The sequence below is a fragment of the Toxoplasma gondii genome, chromosome XII (genome assembly GCF_000006565.2).
Source record: "Toxoplasma gondii ME49 chromosome XII, whole genome shotgun sequence".
Lineage (NCBI taxonomy): Eukaryota > Apicomplexa > Conoidasida > Eucoccidiorida > Sarcocystidae > Toxoplasma > Toxoplasma gondii.
In genome coordinates, this window is record NC_031480.1 from 657,387 (window position 1) to 684,559 (window position 27,173).

Below are 27,173 nucleotides of genomic sequence, written 5' to 3' on the forward strand. Positions count from 1 at the left end.
TATATCCTGCTGCGTCACGCGTGTAGGAGCGGGGGTACTCGACTCCGGCTACGAAGGCTGCTCTCGTCGAGGGGAGAGGTCTCGTTTCCGCGCCGAGAAAATCGGTCGCGGGCGCATACAGAGAAAGACCGTTTCTCTTTCTTGCTAAGAGTCCGAGACGGAGAGTGGGTTGAGGGCGAGAGAGTTGAGAACGAGACAGAGATCACAGAGAGGCCGCTGCCCCAACGCGGGGCAATGTGGAACAAATGCTCAGCGGTTTGAATCTCTCCCCCCCTCCCAAACGGCAGGAACAGAGGAGGGAGAAGTTCAGCGTGAAAAGAAACGAAGAGGGATGCAGCAACGAGACTTTTGAAGCGAAAACGCGTTGGGCAGTGGAAGCCGAGAGACCAGAGGCTCTCGAGAAAGGGAAAGCATCACTGCAAGAAGACAGCACGCGAAGAAGAGAAAGGAAAAGAGAAGAAGCAGTGCAAGACGGTAGAGAGAAGAAAACGGAAGAAACGAACGAGCCACCTAATGGCTGTTTGTCACTGTTCATCGCTTCTTCTTCTTCTTTCCGGAGCTGCTCGCACCCGCGCCGCCGCCCTCTTGGCTCTTGGACTCTTCCTCTGTCTTCGCTTCCTGAAGCAACATGCGACGAAGAAAGAAAAAGAGAAAGGGAGACAGGCAGAAAACAGAGCAGTGAGGTCACGCCACCAGACAAAAAGGGAGAGAAGCCGTTTCCAACCTTTTCGACTCCAGCGGCCAGCACGGAAGTCAAAACAGGGAACATATGTCTCCAAACAATCTCGGCCTCAGTACTGTCTTCGCAACCGAAACGCAGGCAGCCATCTTCAGGGCGAACGCAGAGTTGAGGACAGGCAAAACTCCTCCTCAGAGTCTCCACCAGTTTTCTCCGTGACGCCAACTTCCCCTTCTCTCACACCGCGTCCAGCAAGCCTCGCGCAACAGCCGCCAATGTAGACAGAAAAATGCAAAAAATGCCTCTGTCTACGGATGTGCGTATAGTGGGGGAAACAGGACGTTCCATTCCGTGGAAGAAAGGCATCCCGATGTCCAAAGGCACTTGGTTCAAGTATGCGTTTGTTTGAACCCACACAAATCTCAACGCACGAGTACATACGTACATGCATACGAATACATTCATGCACACACAGATGTTTACATGCATGCATGCATGTCTACATGTATATACTACATATATATATATATATATATATATATATTATGTGTGTAGAGATAATGGAGGAAAGTATAGGATGTCGAAATTTTTGGGAGTCCTCTTACTCCGGAAGGCGCAGCGTCGGCTGAGTTCTTTCCTTCTTCGGCCTTCGCCACTGCTTTTTCTAACGTCGCACTGGGGGGATCTGGTCCGCTAGCAGCTTTCTTCATTTTTCGTTTTTCTGTGCATGTAAAGACACACGCAGAGAAGCGCAAGCGTTCTCCAAAACGAACGAGGACGAATAAAGGCTCCCCCGAGTGGGCTCTCGCAGATCCGGATTCTCTTAAGTCTCCAGAGAAAAATAACAGTAAACGGAGTGCATCTAAACAGTATTGAACACGGCGTTCGCAATCAAACGAAAAGCGACTGAGACCCTACAGAACAGCTGGTCAAACACTGTCGAGCCGCATGCGACCAGCGGGCGGAAGAGGCGCGTGGAGACACTGCGGGTGAAGAGAGGGGACACTGTGGCGCATTTGCTCCTCACAGTCGAAAACATGGCTCCTCTGCTGCTCACCTGGGGAGAAGTAATTTCTCATGCTGAATGCATCTTCCTTGTCGGCGTAGTACTCCTTGTCGATGTCGTGAATTCTGAGAGAGACAAAGCGTCGACGAAACGCGTCTTTGCACCAACAACGGTAGGAGTGCACACCCACGGAGAAACCGGCTCCACAAGCAGCAGAGTTGAACGCGAAGGCACTCAAGGCAAAGAGGAGAAGATCTGCATATGCAAAGAGACTGTAAACGCAGGCGAACAAAAGTGGACGGGCGGCACGAAGACCTGTCTGAAGGGAAAAGCGACGAACCTGTAGCCCAGAGTGTGCTTGTAGAGCGAGTAGGCGGCTCTGTTTGTGACGCGCACATGCAGGGAGGCGTAGTCGGCGTCGAAAACTTCCTCCATTGCATGCTCTAAAGAGACAACCAAAAACGCAGCGTCAAAGACTGAAGACGGAGAAACGAAGGAACCGCGGAAAAAAAGAAGACAGGAGTCTTCATGGCATAGGGATAAGAGGAAACCGTCGAATGCGAAACTTAAATGAAAATCCCCCGAGACAGAAAAAGAAGAGACAGTTCAGGACAGCTGAAATCGTGAATGACTTGAGCAATCCAGAGCCAAACTGTATAGAATCAGCAGGGCGAAACTCACTGTCTCAGTACGTAGAAAACGTATGCTTCCATATTTGTATATATATATATATATATATATATATTCATGCGGTAGACTACACCTATTCATCTACATGTTAAGACACAAAGTACAAGATTGAGGAATACCGATCAACATCTCCCCTCTCGACACAGTTATCCAAACCCAAACGAGAAGTCTCCCCTGCTACGTCGGTGCCTCTCTATTCGCCCAGACTTCCGTATTGTCAGCAGCCACACCCTGCCCCCATGGATTCACGTCGATGAAGAGATGGGCAGATAGATAGAGACACATATATGCGTAGATCGACGCATCTACATATTGGCTAGAATGTCGATAGATGGGGCAGTGCATGCAACGAGAAACGTGCGCATGCATTGACACCTACGCGTCATGTTCATGAGTTTGGAGGCAAGGCCGAGTTTTCGGCTTTGACGCAACACTGCGACAGAGGTGACATGTCCATGGTGGTCTGTAGGGTCGTCTTCCTCTCTGCAGCAAATGGAAAGAAAAAGAAAGGCGTCCACCGAGAGGCGAGGTAGCTACGAGGGTGGAAGTCTCAAATGATTCAGATGAGGCGCTACAGGCTAAACTGCGAGAAGCTTGGACTGAGCAGCAATGGAGGAAATGGGTTGCCATGACACTAAACAAACAGGAGATCTATACACCACCTTTTGTCTGTAGACTACAGCAGCCACTTTGGCCAGGAAGGCCTGTATAGCTGCGGTGATGCAGGTCCGCGGCAAGCCGAAGACGCGAAGATATGTCAAAGAAGAGAAGATTTACACTGGCACGACAGACAGGGGGGGTGTGAGAGGAACAGTTTGATAATCGACGGACGGAGACACTTACGCACGAACAAAGACTCTGGGTCTCCCTTTAACGACTGGTCAAAGCACGGAAGACGAAAGGCAAGGGAAAAAAGGTGAAGAGGGCGAGAGAGCCACCACGCTCCACGACAGGACGAAAGAAATACAAACAAATCGCGTGTGTTAAGAATCGCGAGACACAGACGTTTCCCGTGACATAGCTCCCAGATTATGTAAGAGTTTCTGAATCGTCATCGTCAAATTCGAATGCCTGTTCACATCAGAGGTCTATCAGTCTATCTTTGTGTACCTCTCTATCTTCGCGTGTCTATCTACATCTACATGAGGAACTGAACACTGGATATATGTGTACGGAGATATTTGCAGCAAGAAATGTGCATCTACATGCATCCGAGTGTTTGTGCGTATCCGGAATGTAGGAAAGCACACACGGTCCGTCTCTTCTTCCGTCCTTGGTGCGATCCTCTGGTCGGTCAGAAGCTTCAGGCGCCCGGCGTTTCCGACTTGTAACACACACTCGAGGGGGGACTGCAACAGCATGCGAACTATGTTTAGTATTCCGTGAGCGCGCAACGATAACTGAAATCCCTTTAGCTTGGGCGCTTCACCCCTGGCCTCTCTTGGCCCCGCAGAACGCTTTCTCGGGTGTCTCTGTATTTAAGCTTACAGTTTTGCCAGAACGTAGCCAACGAGTTTCCCCTGAGAGTCATGAGAGACGCTGAGGAGTTGCGGCCAAGAAACTGCGTGGAAGAAGTAGTACTTCATGATGTAATTCTCCGGGAGGTTGATGAAGTTCGCATTTTGCATGGCGAATAAGTCAAATACGTCCGCGCGGCGAAGCGTCGCCATCTTGTCCGGTCTGGCGAGGGTGAGACTCCAAGGGCAAGTGTGGAGCAATGGCGAAAGCAGAAAAGACAGGAAGAAATAGGGGAATGAAGGGAGAGGAGGTCAGGGCGAACCGAGAAGGGGAAAAAGAGCGCGAACAGGCGGCAATCGGGGAGTCAGTCAGCGCGTAAGATTCGACGAACACGGGTCTCAACAACCACCGCGGCGCGAAGAGATCTGTTTGTCGTCTCTCTTGTTTATCTAAAAGGGGTCAATCGACAAGAAAAGGAGCCGGACACCGCTCAGCGGCAAGAGACATGGAAACGGTGAGAGGAGCGAGCGAAAGGCCGTCAAAGGGTCAGACAGGGGACACAAAATACGCGGGGAAGGGGCACACTAGTCTAGGCAACGGGTATCAAGAAGGGGAGAAGAAAAGCTGGAAAAGTCGGATGCTGTCAAGGAATCGCTAGCGGAAAGAAGGGACGCGAAAAAGATGATGCACGTGGTACTACGTGAGGAAACACGTGCATGCGCTGGCCCGCATGCGGCAGAGCAAAGCGAGCCAGACCTCCGCGAGAGCCAAAGAGGCGAAGAAGAGAGCTGACGAACAGCAATTTTCGAATAAGAAGGGAAACAGGGAGGTCGAAGGCACATTGAGCACGGATTTAAGTACACACGGAAGAGACGATGTCTCAGCCAGATCAAGTGATCTGTAGCGTTCTCATGTTAGCCTGGAATCTCGCGAATTCATCTGTTCGATCTAGCTCGTCGCGTACTTACGCAAAAGTTGCTCGTGTCGAGTCGTCTTGTCCATGAACTGCGCCGCACGTCCTTGATTTTCTGTACAGAAGATCAAATATAACTCGCACTGCTGAAACAAGAAGGGTGGCAACGCTTCATGTGTTTCGGATGCACACGAAGACCTGGTGTATGTACAGTGCGGTTTGACAGTGTGGATGAGACAACTCCGAGTGCATGAGCGTCACATTATCGTTTCGACTAAGCACAACTCCGCGACAGCATCCCGATTTCTGAGGCATGAGCTGCTGTCAAAACTGAGTTTTCAACGAAGACTCCACGCGATGCACCACGTTCTCCTTCCTTTCTTCAGCTGCCACGGGTCTCTGCTGAACGGAAACGGATGTTGCTCATTTCGCCTTTCCAGTAGGCGCTTCGATTCAGGATTCGTGCTCCATAACACGGCAATACTTCCACAAGACGTAACGACGCCTGCAACTCAACTGTATTGGCACAAAATGCTGGTATGCTAAGCCGTACGCGCCAAACAATCGAATCGCCTTCTACACTGTTTGACCCTTCCACTGACAAGTGAGCAACTGTAGGAGTCGAGTTTTCTCACAAGAAGCTGCCCGGCACGTTTCTGTCGCTGGACGCATAGGAGGCCGAGAGGATTCCCAGACTCACGGAACTACAACCCGAGTCCCTCCTGCGCGGTCTATCCACTGAAACGCGCTCCTGTGTTGCCGCCGACTTCAGATCCACCGAATCAATTTCAGATTCGCTAACGAAGGCAAAAGGTTTTCGGCGGCATCATAGATTGCGCCGTGTGGAGTGTGATACGCGTAAGCGTTTGTGTTTAAAGTGGCAGCTTCTTCCAAAGCAAACTTCTTGGGCTGGAGTGTTCCTACCCAGCATTCGTTGCAAAGAAGCGAAGCCATAACAAGCCGACTGCAGTGCTTCACCCTTACAATTTGCTGATGTGCCTTCCCTTTCTAAAGTCTCTGTCAAGCGCAGTGGAAAGACCGTCGCCACGATATAGACTGCTGCGACCCTCGAGGGCGCCTGCATCTTAAATCAAATGACTTTGTTTAGCGTCAACCGTCAAGCATTCTGTTTGTGTTAATCAGCAAAGAAACCAAACAACTGCTACTTCCAAATCTGAAGCAAGGCCCGGTGAAATGACTGTGTGCCACTAGTCGCGCTCGTCCGGACAACCCCTGGTAACAAACAGCTCACGGATACTGCACGCTAGACGCGAAGCTGAAAAATGCACAGCCATGCGCCACGTAGACAACCCACCAAAGCAACAGCCCACGACAAACAGTTCCCTCATTTGTTGGAGGCATCAACAAGGTACGCAATCAGATCCGCGCGTTCCTTCTCCTTCTTGATACCCGCAAACACCATCTTCGTGCCCGGAATGTACGTCTTCGGGTTCAACAAGTACTCCCACAAGTGCTTCTCGGACCAGATAATGCCACTGGTCTTGTTGGCATCCGAGTACGGGAAGTCAGCTTTTCCACTTTCACGGCCGATGAAACCGTGGAGGTTCGGTCCGGCCTTGGCAGCACCCCCTGTGCAAAACACACACGCACATACATCGTACCATAGCTTTTCTGCATGCCATGCCGATCTCGGCGTGAATTACTGCCACTTCATCCCTCTATTCAACACAAGATACAAAAACTCGCGAACATTCGTGCAATTGTTTCGAGCCGGCGGTAGGTTTCGCCGGACCGTTCAGAACTCTTCAACAGAAGCGAGGACCGGAACGTCTTGATCAGCATTCCCCAGATCCGTCTGCCATACCAGTAACTCGTGGATACCAGGCGCCACGGAACCACTGGGACAGTAATTTAGAGCTCGTACAGAGAAAAGTCGAAACTGCGACGAACTCAACAGGGCAAAAGAGCACCTAGCTAGTGGAGCAGCCAGAAAATCAGGGACGCCCTACCCGTATGGCCCCCTGTGCCTAAGCTACTAATAGAAGACAAGCTTGTACATTTCGAGTGAGGAGAAACACGGTATCAAAAGGCTTTGCTAATTGCGACACCAGGTGGGACCGCCAGCACAGCGTGCCTGTTTAAAACAAACGGGGGCTGAGGGCCCTGCATCCAGATATTCCACCTCAGAGTACGCCATCGTTTCCCTCCCACAGCAGATGCAAAAAACCCCAAAATGTCTGAATACTCTAGAAACTGTTGAAAAGTTGACTTACCAGCGTTGATGGTGTGGCATTGCGAGCATTTGGCTTTGAAAACTTTCGCGCCGGCTTTGATGTCGCCAGACGGCACTTGGACGTCAGGTTCAGCACGCGACATCTTGCTTTTGGTCACTTGGCGCTTGACGAATGGCTGTGGTGCCCTGAGGACGTCGGCGAATGTCCAACTGGACAAAGACAAGTTCACAAAACAAAAAAAAGCAGATTTTCCTTGCGGAAAATTTCGTCTGAGGGATCCCGGTTTTGCTCAGGGTGCACCTGCGGGTACCGGCCTCTGACGCTCATAGACTCTACTGCACGCATGCTTCAGCGAGTGCAACAAGCAGGTGGCCCCCATCGGGTTCACATGTTCTGCGACCGCATCGTCTGCGAAAAGCCGGCAGCCACTGGAAACGGCGTCTCGACCCCACCGTGCAAAGCAAGCTTCGTCAATAAAGGCCCTAGATCTGTTACGTTTGACGACCGAGAAAAAGAAAACTCCCCACTCTTCGAGCCCTTCTTGCCGAGAACGTCTCCAAGAAACCGCTCAGACGGAACAATGCAGTGCTACTGTTTCAAGATCTGCCCTGGAACTCTGCAGCGACGGGCAATGTGGGTCAAGCCCCGTTCGACAGTGAGTCCTCAGAGTATCTAAGAGACCCCCAGGCCAGACCCGTTAGTTCACTTTGGGGGATTTTCTTGAGTGGATGTATGACTCCTTTCACGACTTATGGGGAATGATACCAGGGCAACTCAGCTTTCTGTGGCCCCCACGGGGGGAGGAAGTGTGTGGAGGTACTTCCAGGCCTACTACATCATCAGGTCAGTTACGACTCAATTATTCAAGCGTCGTGGTATCATGCCGACTCTTATTTACTCTTGAGGTTACACAGCCACCAGCTCCGCCGCGACAGCAGAACTTCGGTTCGCTGTGGGGCACCATCCGGAGGAGCCGACCGTAGTATGTCATAAGCGATGGGCGCCTGTGGAATTTCCGCCGTCGTGGGTGGAAAGCTCTACAGCCCTCTGAGATTTGCATACTGTTTGTGTCGTCAATCCCTGAGTCTAACACCCACACGTGCCTTTCTGAGGCTGCATGTGCGGGACAGACTCCAACAAGGCACTCTCCTCGTAGAATGACACTGTCACCTTGCTGCGTAGTTCCTTTTAGCGCTTCTAGCTGTTCGTCATGGTCCGGAAAGGTAAACACCTTCTGTGGCGCATACTTGCAGTGCGACAAGCACTACACTCTTGAGATACCGCCGTCAACAGCCAAGACCATCTCTGCACTTATGTGATGTGCTAAAACAAGACAGAGCGGGTACCGAACGGGGAGCATAAAATGCAGTTCACAAAATACCTCCACCCAGTGAGACGACACCTCGTTGCTTTTGAGACTCACAGCGTACTCTACCGCAGCAGCTCGGTGAACCTTCGTTTCGCTCTCACTGCCGCCGCGACTCCTACAGCCGACCTGATGTGGAATAGCCTGCCAGCGGTGGACATATTATGTCAGTGGAGAGGCACAAAGGGGATTCCCCTGAAGATTATCAGTGTATCACTATCTTAGGCACTTCCACTGAAAAATTCCCGTTTGGGGTGTCCAATCACAACGAGGTATTCCGCCACTGTCTCTCAGCCCCTATCTCCAAGAACCGCTGGTGGTTTTCAGCGAGTGGCTCTATGTCCCCGACAAGCTCAGCGTCAAATAAGAGAAATCTCCTTTACTAAAGGAAATCCTTGCGAGCATGGCCTCTCACGTAGAAGTTTCACAAGATGTCGGGAGACCCCGAATTACCAAGTCGTTGCTCGTCGAATTATGAGATACACTCATCGGTAAAACGTCAGCGTGACCGATGGTGCAGCTACAGTGACACCTGTGCCAAGCATTTTTAGGCGATGCGAAGTGATAACACATTTCCCTCGGAGGTACGATCGATCGTCCTCGGGTCACCCCCCCTGTGCAAGCGTGTGCCGTATCTTGGCGCTGTCGCAGCTGTGTTAAATCTCTTCTAGCTCTGACGAGGCCGTCGCTTGTGGTGACTCGCAGCGCTATGAGCTTCAGAAAAGCGGCACCTCTCCACCTCGCTCCAAGGAATATGTTTCTGTAAAGGAATCACCGGTGGAACCACGTCCAGCTACATCGCCGAATTCAGCTCGGCCTGCCTGCAACAGCACCGGCCGCCTAACTTTGTATCTGGCCTCAGTTTTGCCACCTTTTGGCCTCAAGCCATCCTCTTGAGTCCACTGCTGCTCTCTATGCCACAACTGTCCTCGAGACAAGCAGGAGGCACAACAGCGGAGGGAGGCAAACGGACCGGGACAGCAACAGACGCAGAGGGAGAGGCGGTGAGCGCGAGAGAGGCATGAGAAAGGTACGGCGGCACAAGGAACTACATAGAGGGGAAGAAATACAACGAGATCTCCAAAAGTGTCATCTCTGCCGCACACATGCAACCGTCTTTTTGCACGCAGTTGGTTGCAAAGTGACTCGGAAGGCCTCGAAAGGAAACGACCCCGACGGGGACGGTCGCTCCCAGCATCGAGCTGCTTCGCTCGCTCCAGTCTGCACGCCACGAACCGCGATTAGCGGCGATTCTGCTCCTGGTGGCAGACCGACGGGGACAGAGGCAAGAGCAACTCCCGGGTTTTTTGACGCATGCACCCTTAAAACGGTGAGACACCCTCCCCACTTCCTTTACATTTTGCTTTCCTTCTGGGGCAACAACGCTGGACGTGCTTCCTGACGTCTCGCCTCTCCAGCCGAGGCCGAGGGGCCATTTGCCGGTGCACACACGCTAGGCACAACGGCGCGACATCGTTGCCACTATCGCCCGAACTCGAGGGCCGGGGTAGTGACTACGAACTGCCAACCAGCTGAAAAATGTGGCTCTCCTTTGCATTTTAAATCAATATTCCTGTGCAAACGGGCACGTCTTTCAAGCCGACATTGTGTGAGCCGCTACCTACTCGCTCCCAGCCAGCCAAGAAGCGAGGGCGGGATTCATCCGGCGCCGAAACCCGTTGACTGGAGCTGCAAGTCTTTTCGTGCTCTGAACTGTGGAAATTGGCGGTGAAACTTGAGTAAGGAACACCACAAGAAACTCAACCATTTGTTATATATTTGGTTCTGCCCGTGCTGTCCTCAAAAAGCACACTGTATGGCAGTAGGGTGTCACACCCTATGGCAGTAGGGTGTCGGGACCCGCGAGTCGACCTTTCCTGGGAGTTACCACCGGGGAACTAGCAATGCAGTCCCCGACGGCGCAGCACCTTACTGTTGGTTTTCTGTGATCCCTCTCTCAAAATATCCTGGATAGGGCTTCCAGTAAAACATACTAACTGCTGACGGCTTCCAGCTCCTCCCGAGGGAGGTTGTTAGCCATTCGTTTCCGCCGCCCTCTGCGGAGGGCACTGGCAAAAGCTTGACGTGGGGGGGTGGTTTTGTGCGAGACCAGATCCTTTGAAGGCAACCAAACCTTTGCTCAGTATCTTGCCTTTTCCCAACTTCGGTTGCCTTCTCTCGGTCGGGGGAGGCCGTGGTTTGAGGTGGAGCGTTCGTTTCTGTGATTCTTGCCGACAGCGTCCCACTAACACACCCTGTTGTAACACAAACAGCATTCAAGCATCGACACCATGAAGTACTTCATCACCTTCACCGTTCTCCTTCAACTTTTCTCCCCAAGTAGGCGTTTCGTTTTCAGGGCGATTCCTTAAGCATGACCTAGCGTACTTTGAGTGTCATTCTGGAGTAGAACACTGAGCTCCTAGCTGCTCGCTTAGAAGAGCGAAAGCGCCTCACCCTGACGACAGTGGGGTGATCTTGTCAGTGATTTGTCAGCTGTGTGTTCCGGGTTGCGGATCATTTGTACAGAGACAATATGTGATTATAATATGATTAGGAAAGTACATGGTCTAGCTATATTGTGATGCGAGCCTTATGCTCTTATTGCGTGTTTCGTACGAGGGATGTGGTAGCTGCTTTGCACCCAACTGCATTGGGGGTTTGGTCGAAGTGTTTGAGCTCGGCAGCCGCAGTGCAGGAATCTAAGAACAGCCTTGGTGAAAGGCCGGCACTGCCCTGTTCTCTGTTTGTATCCCAAGTGGGTGTATCGACAGACACACGCCTCGTCGCGCTGTTGTGAACCGAATGACGGAGTGACTTTGAGTTCTCTTGCGAAGTCTATGGAGGTGGAGAACTTGGCAAGCAGCTGCTAACTGTGTGACAGGGTACCGCCGGTAAAAAAGGGGTGCTGCTGCACACGTAACGATCACGCCCTTTTCTTTCTGCGCAGCCGAGGGCTACTCGGCGGTTCCGCGAAGGCCCGGAGGTCACCGCCGATCGCTAGGAGACACTCTGGACTCTCAGTCGCCACGGAAGTTTTCAGAGACACTGAACTGGGAGACGAAATCGGAGACTGCCGGCGAATCGTGCAGCTTGAAGGCTCTGGAGACTGCAGGCTCCAGCCCCTCAGCGAGGACCAAAATTAGCAGCCTGCGGGAGACTGAGGAGTATGTGGAAACGGTCTACGAGAAGAGGCGTGAGGCCTCTCGACTCTGCGCCTCGGGGCAGACAGACAAATGCGAATCGCCCGACCAGCCTCTCTGGGAGACCTTAGGACTCCAGAAACCACCGCGTGAGTGGAAGGGACGGCTAAGCCGAAGTTGAGGGCATTGCAACGGCTCCGAGACTAGGCAGTGTTTCTGTAGTGTCTCGGCGATTTCCGCTAAACGCAAAGTTAACAAAACACACAGAACACAACTTTTCTGTCTGAAGAAAACATCTGTGCTTCCGTTTTCTCTGATTTTGGTTCCCAGCCTGCCCAACGATTCAGTCCTTCAAATTGTCAGACTGCGAGGACGCAGAATCCACAAAGCACACCAAGTCGTTTGCGAAAGACTCTGAAGGGTCAGTGAAGAAATCTGGGGAGAGGAAAAAGCGCGTAAAACACGAGGCCGCGGCGACCACGGAGGCGTCGAGTTCTTCTGAGTTTGATGAAGGAGATTCCAACAGGAACGAGGCGACTACTTCTCGGGACGGAGAGACGCACCGAAGACGAAAATCTGGGGTAGCCTCACGGATCACCCGACACTACTCAATGTCGAATGCGCGAGTCCGGAAGCGTAGGCACGGTTCTAGACTTGCCAAGAAGCTGCACACATCCGATGAAAACGGTCGCGAAACTGAGACCGACGCGAGTTCCGCCGAGAACCACGGTCGAAATATTGACCGTGAGACAGGCACAGATGCAAGCGGCCATAGTGGCCATGTTGAATCTGCGAGAGCAACGGAAGACACATACAACGGCGAAGGCAGCGCGGAGCCAAAGAGCACCGCTTCTAGTGGGGTCAACGAAGTTGAAGACGAAGACACAATTGACAGCGCCGAGGAACAGGTGAGTGTGGCGGGTCATTATTTTTTGTTGTGGAGAAAACGCGTCCGGAGACACGGAGTTAAAACTTCTTCAGCTTGTCGTAACATGCCTGGTGTCGTGAGAAGAGTGGTTTGCTTGGCTTTTGCTGTGACGTTCACATGGCCCTGTGCTTTCGTGAGGTCCTCAGGCTTTCGCGGAGATGCAGGCGCAGGACATTTTCGGCATGATCAAAGACATGTTTGGCAACGGAATGGAAATCTCGGATCCGAAGAACTTCGAAGGTGGCAACCAAGGATCCTACTTCGATTTCATGTATCCACAAAGCACAGATTATCCCTGGGCGTGCATGTGTGATGAGAACCAGTACAAGCGGTGGGAAGCGAAGGAAATTCAAGCCGTACCCTGCCGTAATCAAGTCGATATGTCTATTCAGGGCATTGTCGCAGCGTGTAACCCGAAGAACCACAACATGAACAGTGCAGAGCGAAGGGGAGATCGATTCTATATTTCTCTGTGGCTACCGGCACTTGTATGCCTCACTTTCTGGTCGTGGCACTAAGGTTGGAGCGGAATTAGATGAAATTGCAGTGTCCAAGTAGATGCTTCTTGTAGTTGTGTGGAGCTGCGCAGAAGCACTGAAATTCACGGTTCCTTTCGATCCAAGCAAGGTAAAGCAGGTGCGGGACAGCTGTCGCGCGTTGCTGCCTCCCCGGATACTGGGTATGGAAGGGATTTTTCCTCCTTTAGAAACGCGGTGAACGAGGCGGTTCTTTCCGAGGGAGTGCACATGCCAAATCCCATGGAACGCATTCCTGCCCAAAAGGTGGAGTGCGGCATGTTCAATTGTTCAGACCGTCACAAAAGTAACGTCTCTCCTCTTCGACTAAAACAACAGTGCGTTAAACGCGTTTTTGACAAGCATAGTTGGCCAGCAAGCTATGCGGAAACACACAACCCTGCCTCCACCCAGCCTTCCGACTAGCGGCTCCGTAAAGTTCCCCACAACTGCTTCTGTTTTCCAGAGAGGCACAACTTACCGTTTCGGTCAGCGTGTTGCAGACGTTTTCTGCGCAACAGCGAATGAGATTCTAAACCACAGTCACGTTTTATGTTATTCACAAAGAGTGTTCACCAGCCTACTAGATAGTCTACACCCTACCAGTTCTCCTGCAAAGAATGCCAAACGACAAGGCGCATTTCAGTTTGCTTGTGATACTCTGGCCGAAGATTGACTCTTAACCCTCGAGATTCTCCTCAAAAGAGTCCAAAATGATAAAACCGAAGGAAAAGGGATTCTGATTGAAGCTGGTGCAAACAGATGTGAGTGCGGCTAACGCTTGGCATGGCTGAGGTGACTCCGTTGTTTGAAAGTAACACGCAAGCAGCCCTATTCCCGCTGTGAATATTCCCGTGACATCAGAACAACAGCAGGCTATGTCCGTGCGCCACCAGCTTCGAACAGGAGTTTCCATTGCACCGCTAGTTTTGTAGGCTGACGTTTTCACTTTCATATTGTGCTATAGTTCTCTGAAGCCCAGAGGTAGTCTCTACTGGCGGTGCTGGATCGCACAAGTACTCCCCGTTCATACGCCAGGTGCTGGCAATGTGCTAGCCCTCAAGGGGGGAAACTCTTGAATTTCATCGGTCTACGAATGCCGTTCTGACCTCCAGAGTATATCTGAAAAGTCCGAAAATCAGACGAATGCTTGTTCGCGACGAGCGTTACGGGTTCCTGTGTTGATCCAAGCACCAGCCATGTAGTGAGTGCCTCGACATGCAGCGCGTGAGGCACTCTCTCCACGACAGCGGACGACACGGAAATGCTGGTTTCTCGGCAGAGAGAAACGAACTCAAGTTGATTTTTCCAAGTTGAGTCTCTTGCTCACGGTTATGCCTTGGAGACCTGCAAAAATGTATTTTGTGCTGTCAGCACAGAACCCATTGTTGTGCGTGTCACCGCCGTCGGAAGCACGCCCAGCGCATTGTCGGGCTTGTTGCGACTGCATGGCATGCACTCATGACGCTTTTTTTTGCATGCATCGGGTCAATTTCAGCAGCAGACTCCGTCCCGAATTACCTAGTGAGGAGATACCATGGCGTAGGCTTCGCTGAGATCTTTAACGTTTTTTCCCCCATTTTTTTCGACCTCTTTCTCCCCTTTTTCTGTCTCCAGTCGTCGCCCTCGCCCCTCCCTCTCTCTGCGCCTGCAGAGAAGGAGAGAGCCAGGCGAGCTTCGCGTTTCATTGATTTCCCTCGAGAGCTTTTTCTGAGTCCCTCCTTTCTGTTCCTCGCTTCCCTCTATCTCCCTTCCCTCCGTCGCTGTATATTTGAGTCTCTCTCGCCTCTTCACCTCTCCGTCCGCCTCCGACCCTCTCTTCTGCTTGCGTGTCGTCCCCGACGCGTTCTCTTTTTCTTGGGTGACTCCAAGATGACTCGACCGAATCCGCCGAAGAAGAAGGGCCAAGGGAGGCCTGCGACGCCTGCTGCGAGGCGCATGCAGCAGGCTCCAGCTCCGTTCGAGAAAAGGAAGAAGACAGTGGGAGGGCCTAAAGAGAGGCCTGCCTCGTTCACCGATACCCGCGTCACCGCAAAAAACAACTTTCTCCTCGCGCGTCAGCGTCGACAAGAAGAGAGAGAAGAGCGGGAGGGGTCCTTCTTGAAGAAGAGGCTCCCCGCCACTTCCCTCAGTCCCCGAGAGGCTGCCAAAGACCTCGAAGAAGCCCTCCAGAAGGTCAGTAAGAGACTTGTGATTCCAACTTCTCTGTCGACGACAGTGCAGGAGAACCCCACCTGTTTACTTCAAAGCTAAGGCTGCTGGAATCGCCTTTTCCATTTATGCTCAACTGCATGCGTTACTCTTCTCGCGGAACAGTGCAACTTTCCGAATTCTGCTTCTGCCGTGTGCTGACACGGGCGCTCCCGTAACTTGAAGTTTTCGGACGAAAGCGTCTCGACACACTCACGAGGACAGTCTGGTGAACGCTGTTTTTCTCGCTTTCATACACACCTGCATTCCATTGGTTTGGTGGAGCAGCAGCCGATCAGAGCCTTCTTCATATTTCCTGCATCCCTGTTCACTGGAAAAATCTAAAGGCTCTCCCACCGCAACTTTCTTGGCCTCGACTTCCTCTTCCTGTGAAGTCCACATCTTCACTGCCGTGTGTGTCTGCCTCTAAGCCGCTGCGTGCTCTTCTGCCTGTCTCCACATGTCTGTCTGACTCCTCTACCCCCTGGCACAGTTGAAGCTGTCTCTGCGCTCGGTGAATCTCATTTCGCTTGCTCACCCTCCGGTTTGTGTCTTGGTTTCCCCAGTAAATTTGCTCCTCTGCCAATGCCTCTACTCAGTCGGGCACCTTCGTTTCTGGTTGCAGTTGCATGCATACTTATCTGCGTCTGTAGCATATACGTAGTGTACATGTATATACAGATAGCTAGGTACGTGTTGAGATGTAGTTTTTTTCTTGCGGAGGAAGGGACATGTCTACGCCGTTGTTTTGATTTTGACATGTGGACAAGGAAGCGGCTTTGGTGAGGTTGTTTGCGTTCTGCTCAGATTCGCCACCCGACGCCTCGAATCCGTGTCACAGGACTGGTGCATCTGTCGTCCTCCCTCTCTCGCCTGCTTGCCGCGCCTCTTTGCGCCCACATAGAAAGTTCTTCTTCTCAGTTTTCTTCTCTGCTGAACCCTCTCCTCCCCACTCTGCTTCCCGCTCTCCTAGGCAGCGGCTTGTCCGAACGCGACCCCGCAGCTCGCACAGCTGTTCGGGCGTCTTGGGCGAGTCTCCTGTCTCTTGTGGCTCCACTTCGGGCGCGTCCGGGGCGGCGGGGCCTTGGCCGCAGAGGCGCCGGGGGAGGCGCGACCGCGGTCGGTGGCGAGACGGGCCACGGCGACGAGCCTTGGGACGGAGAGACAGAGGCGAGACAAGAGGGAGATTCACAGATTCTCTGTGCCCACCGAAAGCGCATCGCCATTTTGCTGCAGAAGTAAGTCTTTTGTGAGGGGCAGACCGCGCAAAAGACTGGCAAAGGCGAAACAGAAGAGGCACTGAAGAACAGCGTAGCCCCCGTATTGTGCGAAAGGCTGCTGTTCTCACCCTGTTCGACCCTGGCACTGTAGCTGCAGCCTCACTTCGGCGTCGATTTCACTGCTCAAACCCTCTCCGTTTCTCCTGTGTCTCTGTGTCCTTCCTATCAGCTGTTTTGTCTCCAGAATGGTACACAAGACCTACACACGCCGTGAACTGCAGGCGGCGTTGTCGCCTTTCTCTCTGCTCTCTCTTTGCGTCTGTTTGTGCCTCCTTTCACGTGTCTCTGTTTCTTTTCATCCACCGCATTTCTTCTTTCCTCCTTCTTGTTCAGTGGCTTAACCGCCTTGGACCCCGATACACGCCTAGACACTTTGCGCTTAATCGACACGGCGCGGCGTCTCTGTCCTTCTCTGCTCGTCGGGGAAGAAGAGGTACGCGAAAGGAGGCTCTGCGTCTGTCGACGCATGCATCGAGCTTTGTGCGCTTCTACAGTGGTAGTGAATTCGCATCTGCGTGAAAATGAATGTCGCAGTGCTTGTCCAAGCATGTCTGACTCTCCACAGGCTGACACCGACATTTCGGACAGGGCGTCCGACTTTTAGGGACTCGAAATGGGAGACAAAATCATGCCCATGACTCTGGAGACAAGTATTTAAATGCGTTCCGGATGACCCCTCGATGGCAGTTAGGGTGTAGACTTAGTTCACGCTACGGACGAAGACATAGTCACATGCACCTTTGCATGCACATGAATATCAGTGTAGGCGTCCATCCCGACAAATGAACGTATGCGGACAGGTCGATCCGTGTACCGAGCGAGAACCCAGCCTGCAAGGTGTCAGTAAGCGGCCGCATGTCTCCACGGGTAAAAACGTGACGTGTGAGAATCTCTGTTTTCCCCTTTCGATCTAAGCGTAGGTACCAAGTTCATACTCGTGAAAGTCGAAATGCATGCACGCGTGTCTTTGCGCGTATCAGGTTCGATGAATCTTGGTTTTCGGGTGTGGTGTCGCGGCGGTACGGCGACCTGCCCCCCCCCTGTGGACGCCGCTTTTCTGGGCTTTCTCTTTTTCTCGAGTTGCACTTGATTCTCACATCTCTCGCTCTCTTTCTCTGTCTCTCCCTTGGGGTGCCCAGCTCCCCTTCAGCATCATCAACGTGCTCACATGCAGGACAGCAACTCTGCCGGCATTCACCTCTTTGGCTCTGCCTCTGCTGCTTCATCTGCTTCCCCCGCATCTGCCTTCGCTTCCGCGAGTGCCTTTTCTCTCGTCTGCGTTTTCGTCTCCCCGTTTCTCGGCCTCGACAGCGGCAGGGACGAACGCCCTGAGCGCCAGAAAGGATGCAATATGGACCGCGCTCTCTCCGCCACAACAGGCTCGGGTGAAGCAACTCGCCGCCCTCTTCAACAAGACATGCAAACTGTGGCTGCAACTCATCGAGGACTTGAAGGCAGTAAGTGGCGACGTGCCTATACGCTAAAAAAAACAGTACACATTTCTCATCTCTCTCTACCTTTCTATATGCATTTGCCAAATGTATGTATATGTATTTGTTGACCCGTCTACCTATCTTCATCTATCTGTATCTACATAGATAATTATATATATATATATATACCTCTACATCGACCTCCCAATTTGTCCATCTCCCTCTTTGTAGAGCTGTGTATCCATCTGGTGTTCGTATAAATTTCTGTCTATATCTAGGGACGATTGTCTCTCTGTGTCTATTGGCATGTTCGTATATGCGCCTGCAGGCATGGTGGTGCGAAAGAGTGTAGGGTGTGATTTCCGTGTTCACCTTCTGTCCCTCTTTTCTCTTTTTTCTTGGTGTCAGACCTGCCGCGGGAGGCCAGCGAGTCTCGCGCTCTCTGCACTCCACGCCGGAGGCTCCAAAGAGACGGACGGCCAGAAGCATCGCCTCCAGAAAGCCGGAAAGGACAACCTCTCCGATCTTCTTCTCCATTTGTTCAACTGCCTTCGGCTGTTGTACCTTCTTCTTCTTGGGACCCGACAACTCCTGCCTGACGAGCACGTAGCGCGTATGGTGGAGAATGAGGAGGCAGAGAGAAGCGAGGGAGGATCTGCGTCGCTCGCGACCAACTGCGACGTCCACGGCAACCCTGCTCGGCGCCTCTCTTCTCTTCAAAGTGAAAAAAACTGTCTCCTCGTTGTCCTGCTTCTGCAGCTCTCGGAAAGTGCCAGTCTAAAGCCCCAGGACGAATCCGGCTCAAAAGGAACGCTGACGCATAACCAATCGGTAAAGGTGACACAAAATTGAAACGAGATGTGCAGGGTTCACGGTTTCGAGACTCAAACCGGATACCACCATATATCTATATCTATATATATATATATATCTATATATATATATATGTATGTATATACGCAATTCTGTGTATGTGTACGAAAACATGCATATGTGTATGCATGTCTGTCTACAGGTGCGTATATATTCACAGTACATGTCTATGTAATACACTGAGCACCTTGCATTTCGTTTCGGATAGTGGTTGTGGCATTCGAAATACTACTCAGAGGGGAGAAGGGTATGAATGCTGCTGACGGAGGAACTGTCTTTTGGACCGGGGCGCTGGTTTTCCCCGCATCGCATGGTTCTCAGCGTGTGGCGAGTCTTGAGCCTTAATGGAATGTTCTAGCATATTGTGCCATGTCAATAGAAATCCCACCCAACCCGGTGGTTCGTTAGTATTCCTGTCATCAAAACATGTGAGTGCCCTGTCAGCATCGATGACATTTGTTTCGTTGACGCAACAACACGGACGACTACAGGTCTTTGCATTTTCTCTGCAGGGCGACCTCTTTTTCTTCTTCGTGAGGCACGTTCTGTCCTCCCTGTCTTTCCTGCTCTCCTTCTCCCTTCCTGCGGATACTCCTGCGGCGTCTGCCTCGTGCTCCGCGCTTCTCCAGGCTCTGCGTCTCGGCCTGGCGTCTCTGACGTTCCGACTCGCCTCCTTTCCGCTGTCTCCGCTCCTCACCAACACCGGCGAGGTTTTCGCCTCGGGCAGCGCCGGAGCTTTGTGGGCCTTTTCCCCCCTGCGAACCGCGGCAGGCGGCCGAGATGCGTCTCAGTCAATTCGTGGGGCGAGTGTGAAGAAGCGAGGCCGCGAGAGCGAAAAAGCATGCGATGGAGATTCCGCGAGCGAAGTGGATGGTCTCCCCACTCTCCTGCTTCCTCCGGCATTCACCTCGCTCTTTCTGTCTTGCTACCTGACTGCTCTGCTCTTCCTCTTGCACTTGGCGAGACAAATGCGCAGTGGACTCGAAAGCGTCCAGGCGGAGCTACGGGGCCAGGGACCCCGAGCGAAGAGCGCGCACAAGAAAGTCGCGAAGGAAAACATTTTTCTCTTGATAACGCGGACGGGAAACGCAGCTTTTTGTGTTCCTCTCGAGCTCGGTCCTTCTGCTCAAAGCCTTCGCGTAGAGGGCGACGGCGTTGTGGGTTCGCCTGGCCCTACCGCCGGAGGGCAGCGTGGAGACTTCCTGGAGTCAGCGCCTCGCTCTTGTCTGTCACACTTTGCCTTCTTCTCCTTCTCGCGAAGAACTGTCTTCCTCACGGACTTGATCCTCCAGGCCTGCACTGCCTTCTTCGCTCCCTTGGTCTCTGGCCTGCAAGCCGAAGTCGATCGTTTCACGAGCCGAGCCGGTGGCGGAGCCGAAGCGTCTGTCTCACTGTCGCGGCGCCTCGATGTCTCCTCATCTGCACCCACTTTCTTCTCTCTCATTCTCTCGTCACTCTTTCCTTCTCTCGGGTCGCGTGGTTCGCGCGGCGTCTCAGGGAAAAGAAAAACGCTCTTTGCTCCTGCGCTCCTTCACAACTGCCTTGAAGACCTACGACGCTCTGCCTTCTTCGATGAACTGCTCAGGGGTGAGCAAGAAGAGCAAGAAGGCGAAGATCAACGAGCAGAAGAACGCAAAGGTGAAGAAGGAGGAGCAGAGGATAGGGGACAGAGAAACGAGGGCAAGAACGAGGCGAGAGGGAGCGCGGCCTCTCACCTGGTGGCGGCTGTTCTAGACACATTCAGTGCACTCGAGCAAACGACGTGGAAGAGAAGCCGCGCCCGCGAAGAATCTTCTGTTTCTTCTCCGCATTCAGAAAGCGTCTCGCCGCGGGAACAGAGCCATGCCGCCTCTGCATGCGTACTCGGAATACAAACCATCCTAGTCGAATCGGTTTCCCTGCTTGTTTCGCTCCCTCTCGTCTCTCCGTACCCCCATGCAGCTCCCGAAGGAAGACGAAGAAAGCCGACAGAAGTAGTAGAAGCAGAGGAAGACCATGAAGAAGATGAAGAAGAAGAAGACGACGAAGAAGAAGAAGAGGGAGATGAAGAAAAAGAAGAGGGAGACGAAGAAGAAGAGGGAGACGAAGAAGAGGAAGAAGATGAAGAAGAGGTTTCACCTATTTCACCTCCTGAGAAGAACGACGATGTAGAAGATGAAGGATCTTCACAAGAAAAAGATGCGTGTGGAAAGAATGCACGTTCTTCCTCTCTTCCCACGAATCTCGACCCTCGAGAAGACGTTTCTGCTTTTGTCGGTTGCGAGAAGAGGTCGAAGCTCGCCGTTTGTGCGTCTCCGGAGAGAGTCCCGGACGACGGCATCACGCAGCTGTCTGTGACGCTTCTGCCGCTTGCATTTCTTCTCTTGGGTGCTGCGCCGACAGAGATTGCCGCTGCTTTGCCTTCTGTTCTGTCTCCGCTGTATCGGACGTTTTTCGCTGCCCTCGAAGACCCACCCTTCTCCGTCTCTGGGGACTCACGTCTCGCCCAGGTCCTCGCATCGTGCGCCGCCGCAGGCGACGGTCCTTCGCATGCACGGCAACAGAAAAAGCAAAGATCGAGTGCGAATCTCAGAGACACCGGCGGGCGCGAAGAGACACCTGGAGAAAGGCAACACGGAGCAGACAACGCGTCGCCTAGCGCGGGCGGGAACAGGGCTCCCCAGCAGATGAAAGAGACAGGGGACAGTCGCCAGTCCCCCACGAAGGGGGACAGCGAAGTCACGCTGGGAGAGGAAGCGAAGCGAGCGGAAGAGACGCAGAAGGCGAGGGCAAAAGGCCGCGCGGGAACTGTGGAAAACGCGTCAGGCAGTGCGAACCCCCGAACTCGCAACTGGGGGGTTCTTGTTGGGCAAATGTATGTGAAACTGTGTTCAACAGTCGCTGCTCTCTCTTCTGGGGACGACATGAGAGGAGAGAGAGGAGAGCGAGACGTAGGCGAAAAGAGGAACGAAAGAGCGTCTGAGCGCGAAGAAAGCACGCCACAGAGGGCCAGTGTGGCACACGTTCATCGGGCTGCGGAAATGGCGAACTGGATCGCCCAGGTCATGAGGCATATTGCTCTTCGTCGGAATGAAAAGTAAGCAAGATAGACTGCCTGCTGAAAGAGTCACTATGCCTACATGCACTTGCTCCAGTATCTACACATTTGCATCTGTGTGTGCATGTGTAGAGAGTCGACTAGAATTGACTCCGCCAGCATGCATTCCTTGGCGTCCATGCATGTGATGATCTGTAGCACAACGGCCTTGATAGGTAAAGCAACGGCCTATTTGTCACTCCTGAGTGCCTCGCCTTCATGCGTGACTCTTCCAATGGCTCTTCCAACGTCTGCACACACCAGTGCATCTGCCCCTGTGAAGTGAATGCATGTGTAGATGCATGCACTCGGAAACTGGGCAGTCTTTTTTCCTAGGTTCGGCCGAACGGAGACGCCGTTGTGGACCCGCGCTCTGTCGCTGTCTGTTTTCAGGGTGGAGTTTTTGGGCCTCTTTCGAGCGTTCGAGTCTTCTCTACTTTCTCTCTTCTTCTCTCCGGGCGGGCAGGCGCATCCAGAACGACACCCCGAGACCGAGGCTTGTCTTTTCCAGCGTGCGTCGCTCTCTCGGTCTTCAGAGCTGAGTCCAGGTCGAGCTCCGCTCTTTTTCCATCTCCCTTCTGCGTGTCGATCCTTGCCACTGTCTCTCCTCTCTCTTCTCGACAGAAGGTCTCTCTGCGACTTGCTGCCTCAGCTTCTCCGCACCTTGGTGTTGCCTTCTCGCAGCACGTCACCGCGAGTCTCCTCGTCGCCACAGTCTCCCTCTTCTTCCTCGCCTGAGCTTCTTCAAGCTACCGCCTCGTCGCGAGCTCCTCCGCCTGATGCGTGTCTCCCCCGCATTTCTATCTCAGCGTCTTCGCGATGCGAGGCTGAGGGTTGCCAAGATCTTTTGGAAATCCTTCTTCGCAGCCTGACGTCCTCCAGTTTCAGCGATGCTCAGGGCGCCTCCGCGGACGCCGACCAGGCGAGCGTCCGCCGCGCTTTCCAGTGGCTGGAGAAGCTCCTTCTGTCTCTCTTGTGCAGTGCCACGAAGCCCTTCGCAGACTCTCAGGAGGCGACGAGAAGCGTCGCGAAACTTGCTGCGCGTCCAGGGAGTGAAGTCGGACAGAGCGTAGGCGAGACAGGCTGTCGGGGGACAGCGAAGGCAGCCGGCGACGACGGCCGAGGAGCGAGTACCCCAAAACGAAGAAAACTCGACAGTGATGGGCAGGCAGCAGGTGAAGACCGCAGGGCAGACGAGGCGGCGAACAGGGAGGAGAACGGCGACGTCTCTGTCTCTCCACTGGAAGAGACTCTACGGCACGATGAGGAGTCTTCTTGTTCGCTGAGTTCGTCTTTGCCACCTTGCTTCTTCCTGCCCTCTCACCTGCCGGCTCTGTTGAATGTCGCGGCGAAGGTATCCACGGACATTCTGAGAGAAGGCTTTCTGCGGTTTCCTTCGCTCTTTCGCGAGCCACAGCGTGCAGCGGCCCGCGAGGCGCGGTCTGAGGGGAACTTGACAGGGTCGGCAATGCTCCAGAATGAAGGCAAACGAGAGGGCGCAACCTGTTGCCCCAGGTGTACCATTCTCGAAACCAGAATTTTTCCACTCCTCGAAACTGTTCTACAGATCGCCATCTCAGGTACTTCCCACCCCGTCGCCTCGTCTTCTACTTCTTCTTCCCTGTCTTCTGTTGTCGCTTCTTCTGTCTCCTCTTCTGCTTCTTCTCTCCCCGAGGCGAGTTTGGACGCTCGCGGCTGTTTTTCCTATGCGGCCTTCTTCGGCCGTTTGCATGCGGTCACGGCGACGCTAGTTTTTTTTCGCGAGTGTCTGGCGGAGGTCGGTCCTTCTTTTCTGTTTCTTGAAAGGCGTAACAGTGTGTGGGCCTCTTCCACCCGGCCTTCCGCTTTCTGTTTAGCTGCAGCTTCTCCCGCAAAACTCTCTCTGCAGTCGGCTGCGTACAGTTTCCCCCAGGCCGCTACACAAGGCCCAGAGCTGTGTCCGTACACGTCGGCTCTGCCTGTTCAGCGAGTCACCGACGGTGTCGCTTTCCACCAAACGTATTACTTCTTGTCCCAGAAATACAGATATTTGGTGGATTCCCTGGCAGGGGGCGTCGACGTTGGACAAGCGGCAGAGACGAAAGTTAAGACGCTGACGTTCACCGACTGGATCGCGGCCCGTCCGCTGCTCTCCCCGATTTCTTCGAGTCTTCGTCTGCTGCTTCTCTTCCTTCAAAATCCCCTTTTTCGTGCCGTCGCAGCGCCTCTGTCTCCTTCCTGTCCCTCGTGCTCGACGAGTCCTCCCTTGGCAGAACTGGCATGCATCCCAGAAGAAAGGAGCCTTGGAACTGCGTTGGGCGCAGAGACGGCGCGTCTCCTTTTCGGCTGTATGTACAGTCTAGAGGTTCCCGCGCTTGACTGGGGCAACCCCGAAGACAACGAGGCACCGGGCGGCGACGTAAAGCACGGGGAGGAAACCTGCTCCACGGCTGGAGAAACTGACGATCTGTCTCTGGACGCGGTGTTGAACGGACCCTTGGGGAAACCGCCAGCTGACGAAGACAGAAAGGAAGGAAACTCGGTGTCTGATTCGCTGGCGAAGGCGTCTGGGCACGAGGCTGCTGCCTTTCTCGGCTTGCTCATCGACCTCGTCTGCGCCACTGCCTGTCTGTGTCCATGTCTCTCTGCACGCGAGAGAGAGACATCACAGGACGAAGGAGACGCAGAGTCTCTCATGCTCTTCACTCACTTCTTCAGGTTCTTCGTCTTCCTCTTGAGGGCGCTCGACATGTTGCTTCGCGATCAACTTGTGGGGTTCCCGGCTGCGTGCGAGACGAGAGAAAGCGACGGGAGCGAAGCGGAGACACGCAGAGGCGAAGAAGCCGAAGAAAGCGGAAAGCCAGCCCCCCGAGAAAAATCAGATGCACTCGGAGAGCCAAGGGGACAAGGTGAAAGTCGACAAACGGTGGAGGAGTGGGAAAACGGCAGGGACCGAACGGGTGCAGAACCGGCTTCTGTTATCGCTGTGCTTGATGCGCTTCTTTCTGAAGAAAAACTGAAGCTGGAAAGCAGGAAAGGAAACGCGGACGAAGGCCAATCGGCGAAAGAGGGGAAGCACATGTTCGCATCAGCAACCAAACACACATCGCCAGATTGTGAGACTGGGAGGCAAACCGAGAGAGAACAGCGAGACGGAGTGGAGGCGGGCGAGGCCGCACAGGGACGAGGCGAGCACCTTGAGGTGAGATCCGAAGGAGGTCAAAACCTTTTCAGCATGCGCACTACAAAACTCTGTCGACGAATGTGGATATACGTAGTGAGAATTGTGTGTTTGCATGCTTGCACATATTCATTGGTAAGTTGGCATATATAGAAGTATGCATACACATCGATCTACAATTATGGGTGAGGTGGCGTACTGCTGCCCCAACGGTTCACCTTTGCGCTCTCTGTCAACTCGCAGAGAACACTGCATTTTCAGTTTTTCGTATCGAACAATTTCAGCGATGCGCTGGGGCCTGCAGTTTTTCTCCTTGGATCTTCTTCGAAAGAGGCAATTTTTTGAAGGGTCAGTTTCCACAGCGTGGCTCCTCTAATTCGCGTGCCCGCGTTTCGGATTTCGGTTTTCCCACAAAACGGCTTCTTTCTCAGATCCTTCTGACCTGTCTGGCGATCGCCCTCGGGATCCACGACCGCGCGCGAACACGCCTGGCAGAGACGCACTTTGGAGCGCGACGAGCCGAGCGCATGCACTGGCTGGGTGTGTATCGGAGGACGAAAGCCGAGGAACAATGGCGAAAAAGAAACGCACAGCTGCCTCTCTGGCGGCGCCATCTCGCGACGCAAGGCTTCGACCCGGAAAGAGAAACAGGAGAAGGCGAAGCTAGAAGACTTAGCAGAGACCAGCAGGGATGCCTGTTCTTTTCATCTCCTGTTCGGAATGGAGAGCAAGTGGCGGGCAGCGGCCAGGCACAAACAGAGAGGGGAGCGCGACCCGTCCTACTCTCAGATGATGATGATGATGACGAGGCGCTGGACGCATTGGAGAGGAAAGAGCGAGAGAATGAAGAACGAGAGTGGAGCGTCATTCTGTGCAGGGATGAAAGTGGAGGACAAGTCGTTAGAGAGATCTCCAAGGAATTGCTTCATATCACTGTAAGTCTGCACTCGAAGCGAAAACAGCCGCGCTGGTATGTGCCCTTTACCGCCTCACGTTTAAGTTGACAGGAAGCAGCTGGGAGAGGAAGAAGTAGAGGAAGTTTGAATGACTATCCCGAATCTGCCAGGCAGCGTCTGTGGTTCTCCGATGCAGCGGTAGCGAGAGAGAAATCCATGAATTCGTGGGGAAGAGCGACTGCAAAGCAGAAGTCGAGTGGAAGGGACCTTCAAGGGGTACGGGAGTCACGGGATTGCGTCTGTTTGAGAAACAGGCTGTTGCTTTCATGCTTGTTCTGTTTTGTATCTGTGGTGTGATTCATTTGCGAAAGCAGCTGCCGCGTGCTGCGAAGATGCTGAGTCGACCAGGAGGAGAGACACGAAATGCCCGCGTTCTATATTTTATCAGGCGTCACTTGAAGAGGCTCTCTGTACCTCCCCGTTCTGTTTTAGGGGAGAGAAGAACGGCAGAAGACAAGTGCCAGTACCAATAGGGCTCATCTTAAGAAACCGGATGACCAAAACAGTAGCCTGTTGTGGAAAGCATAAATCACCACGAAGCGAAAAGATGGTGAAATGTCTCTAAAGTGTACCCTCTGGTAGTGCACTTCAGCAAAGCTACGTCTGTATGAGAATGCCAAAGATCAGAGGCAAAATCTGCTGGGATCGTTCTTCTTTCCGTCCACCTTGGACTCGCGTTTCGGGGAAGTCGAAACATGCCTTGGCTTTCTTTCGTGCATTCCGTTTTCCTTCAAGTGTCTCTCCTCATTCGTCTACATCTTCTCTGTTTCATTCTGCCGTTTCTTAGCAGCCTCGTTCGCGTTCCCCTCTCGTTTTGTTGATCCTCCATGCCTCGCGACTTCCTCCCCGTGTTACTCTCTGTCCTGACCCCATTCGCAGTATATTTCTCGCTGCTTCCTGAGCTTATCTTTTTTCTCTCTGTGACCCTTCTGTAGCCTAGAAATCGCCCCCCGTCTGACGTATCAGGTGGACGGCCTCCAGCAAAATTTTTCCAAAACACGGGCGGTCATCATCTGGACATGCTGAGTCCCCATCGGAACAGCAACTTTCTTATCGAGCCGCGACTTACACAATGGAAAGCACCAGCTGGACAGCATTGCTCAAGACTCGCTACTTGTCACATTTCTGAAACGCGTGCCCTTCTCTGTCCTCACCAAAAGATCTGGCGCACTAATTTATTTAACTGCAAAAACGCACAGAGCCGGAGTGAGCCACCAGCGAAACGCTGTTTCAATAAACAATAAACGCTTCCGTCTGCTCAGTAGGCGGACCCACACAACGCGGACGTCCAGTTGTGTTTCTATCTGATTGT

General features: G+C 53.1%; 4 protein-coding genes across 4 annotated transcripts; 2 read left to right on the forward strand and 2 right to left on the reverse strand.

Moving 5' to 3' along the window:
* Positions 1-151: 151 nt before the first annotated feature.
* TGME49_219760 (N-acetyltransferase family protein) lies at positions 152-4,728 on the reverse strand. Its single transcript, XM_002370687.2, has 6 exons — positions 3,864-4,728; positions 2,755-2,858; positions 2,026-2,128; positions 1,737-1,810; positions 1,285-1,400; positions 152-618 (listed from the first exon to the last, which is right to left on the reverse strand). The coding sequence occupies exons 1-6, from the start codon at positions 4,043-4,045 to the stop codon at positions 532-534; spliced, it is 666 nt and encodes a 221-aa protein (XP_002370728.1). The 5' UTR covers positions 4,046-4,728; the 3' UTR covers positions 152-531.
* A 1,103-nt stretch (positions 4,729-5,831) lies between these two features.
* On the reverse strand, positions 5,832-7,280 carry TGME49_219750 (cytochrome c, putative). Its single transcript, XM_002370686.2, has 2 exons — positions 6,981-7,280; positions 5,832-6,336 (listed from the first exon to the last, which is right to left on the reverse strand). Exons 1-2 carry the CDS (start codon positions 7,081-7,083, stop codon positions 6,092-6,094), a joined length of 348 nt encoding a protein of 115 aa, XP_002370727.1. The 5' UTR covers positions 7,084-7,280; the 3' UTR covers positions 5,832-6,091.
* Positions 7,281-10,356: 3,076 nt separating this feature from the next.
* On the forward strand, positions 10,357-13,212 carry TGME49_219742 (hypothetical protein). The gene is made up of 4 exons (XM_018779858.1): positions 10,357-10,647; positions 11,258-11,599; positions 11,781-12,358; positions 12,525-13,212. Exons 1-4 carry the CDS (start codon positions 10,599-10,601, stop codon positions 12,894-12,896), a joined length of 1,341 nt encoding a protein of 446 aa, XP_018634787.1. The 5' UTR covers positions 10,357-10,598; the 3' UTR covers positions 12,897-13,212.
* Positions 13,213-14,560: 1,348 nt separating this feature from the next.
* On the forward strand, positions 14,561-27,045 carry TGME49_219738 (hypothetical protein). The gene is made up of 9 exons (XM_018779857.1): positions 14,561-15,068; positions 15,891-16,321; positions 16,697-16,796; positions 17,503-17,820; positions 18,205-18,627; positions 19,182-21,745; positions 22,139-24,926; positions 25,337-25,840; positions 26,176-27,045. Exons 1-9 carry the CDS (start codon positions 14,766-14,768, stop codon positions 26,332-26,334), a joined length of 7,590 nt encoding a protein of 2,529 aa, XP_018634788.1. The 5' UTR covers positions 14,561-14,765; the 3' UTR covers positions 26,335-27,045.
* Positions 27,046-27,173: the final 128 nt, after the last annotated feature.